This window comes from Rosa chinensis, chromosome 1 (assembly GCF_002994745.2).
Source record: "Rosa chinensis cultivar Old Blush chromosome 1, RchiOBHm-V2, whole genome shotgun sequence".
Taxonomy (NCBI): domain Eukaryota; kingdom Viridiplantae; phylum Streptophyta; class Magnoliopsida; order Rosales; family Rosaceae; genus Rosa; species Rosa chinensis.
Window position 1 is genome coordinate 60,316,005 of NC_037088.1, and position 1,728 is coordinate 60,317,732.

Sequence of the window (1,728 nt, forward strand, 5' to 3'; positions counted from 1 at the left end):
ATGCTTTGACAAATCATGCATGGCGTCAACTACACAAGTTTGGTTTGGTAGGATCTACCGACCCTATTTATTACTTCTTTTTATAGTCGTGATTGGTTGAGTCTTCATAATTTTCAGTTCTATTAATTGTTTGTATAACTGGCTTGAAGAGATGAAATTTTTCTCTTGTACCTCGTTTTTTTTTTTTTTAGGTAAGGTTTATACCCCCCACCTCGAGTGGCTGTCTTCTTAATAAATTTCTTCGTTCATTGAGGTTTACCAAAAGTAATTTTGAAAATTACAAAACGGATTGGTTCCATACAGTGCAATACGTTCTGGCACAGTTAATACTAGAGTCCTACAAGGCTACAATAGAAACTAAAATGATACCCACGCACTCTCTCATCTGAGATATTTAATAAATGGTATTCACTTACTTTAATTAATTTTATAAACGAGTTTAGTGTTGTCTGATCTATTGCACACGAAGGATTGAAGGCTCACACGTGATCTACTACTACTACTACTATAAATACCCCACCTCTCCATTCCCATTTTCTCCAAGCAGTTTTAGTCTCACGTTCTCAACTGTCGCAGTCGCGCTCCTCCTTAGTCATCCTCTCCTCTCCAGACCTCTCCAAACCTTTCTCAAAAGCCAAATAATGGGCGGAAATGGAACTTCACCGTGCGCCTCTTGCAAGTTGCTGAGACGCCGATGCGCACAAGACTGCATTTTTGCCCCTTACTTTCCCTCCGATGACCCCCACAAGTTCGCCATCGTGCACAAAGTCTTCGGTGCTAGCAATGTTAGCAAGATGTTACAGGTAACTTAAGCTAGTGGATATTGCAACGATTTGAGGATCGAGGTCCAAAATGAGATTTTTATTAAGCAGCGACAAGTGTGGCGGTGCAAAGTGCAATTAATTAATTGATCTTTTGTTTTATGGTTATGATCTGCAGGAGCTTCCAGTTCACCAGAGAACAGATGCAGTGAGCAGTCTAGTGTATGAAGCCAATGCAAGAGTGCGAGACCCAGTTTATGGGTGTGTTGGGGCCATTTCTTGCCTGCAAAACCAAGTCTCTGAGCTGCAAATGCAACTTGCTGTGGCTCAGGCCGAGATCCTCTGTATTCAGATGCAGCAGGAGCCTATGGTACTCCCTTCCCAGCAGATCGACACATGCACAGACGATGAGAGGACATATTTCCTCAACAACAATCTCCCTCAGTACCTGGACTTTCCCTCTTCTAGTTCTAGCAATATTGTAATCCATGACTCTCTCAAGAGGGAGGGCATCTTTGGACATGACATGGTCTCTTAACCATGCTCTCTTTCTTATTATAGAATACTTTCGATTATATTGTCAGTTTGATATACATTATTGACTCATTATCTGAATGTCTAAGTTTCAGAATTTAGTAGCTCCAATTTTATAAAGTGCTTAGTTTGAAACCTCTCAATTTTATCTTCTATTTTTTTTTATCGAGTAGGGCTGAACCGCGTCTACATTTGTCTGTCTCTCCACGAACGAATTTCTTATAATAATCAGACAGATCAGGAGTGACTTGGAAACATGGGTAAGAATCTAAGATGATAATTAGGTCAACTCTAGCATGTGATAAGAGTGAAGTAAATTGCTTCCTGAGTAAGCACTTATTAAAGAAGCTCCGATCAGCTTCTATGGATATAAAACTCATACATGCAAAAAGGGTCGGTGGCCATTTCAAACAATCTCCAGGGACATACATTC

The 1,728-nt window shown here is 40.3% G+C and overlaps 1 protein-coding gene across 1 annotated transcript; it reads left to right on the plus strand.

The window, feature by feature from the left end:
- The first annotated feature begins 552 nt into the window (after positions 1-552).
- LOC112186291 (LOB domain-containing protein 12) lies at positions 553-1,432 on the plus strand. Its single transcript, XM_024325017.2, has 2 exons — positions 553-803; positions 940-1,432. Exons 1-2 carry the CDS (start codon positions 642-644, stop codon positions 1,297-1,299), a joined length of 522 nt encoding a protein of 173 aa, XP_024180785.1. The 5' UTR covers positions 553-641; the 3' UTR covers positions 1,300-1,432.
- The last annotated feature ends 296 nt before the right edge of the window (positions 1,433-1,728 follow it).

Excerpts from the sequence above, each read along its gene's own strand:
- LOC112186291 (XM_024325017.2), top strand. The coding sequence starts at position 642 with ATGGGCGGAAATGGAACTTCACCGTGCGCCTCTTGCAAGTTGCTGAGA. Across the intron at positions 804-939 it reads ATGTTAGCAAGATGTTACAG|GAGCTTCCAGTTCACCAGAG; the intron begins GTAACTTAAGCT and ends TATGATCTGCAG.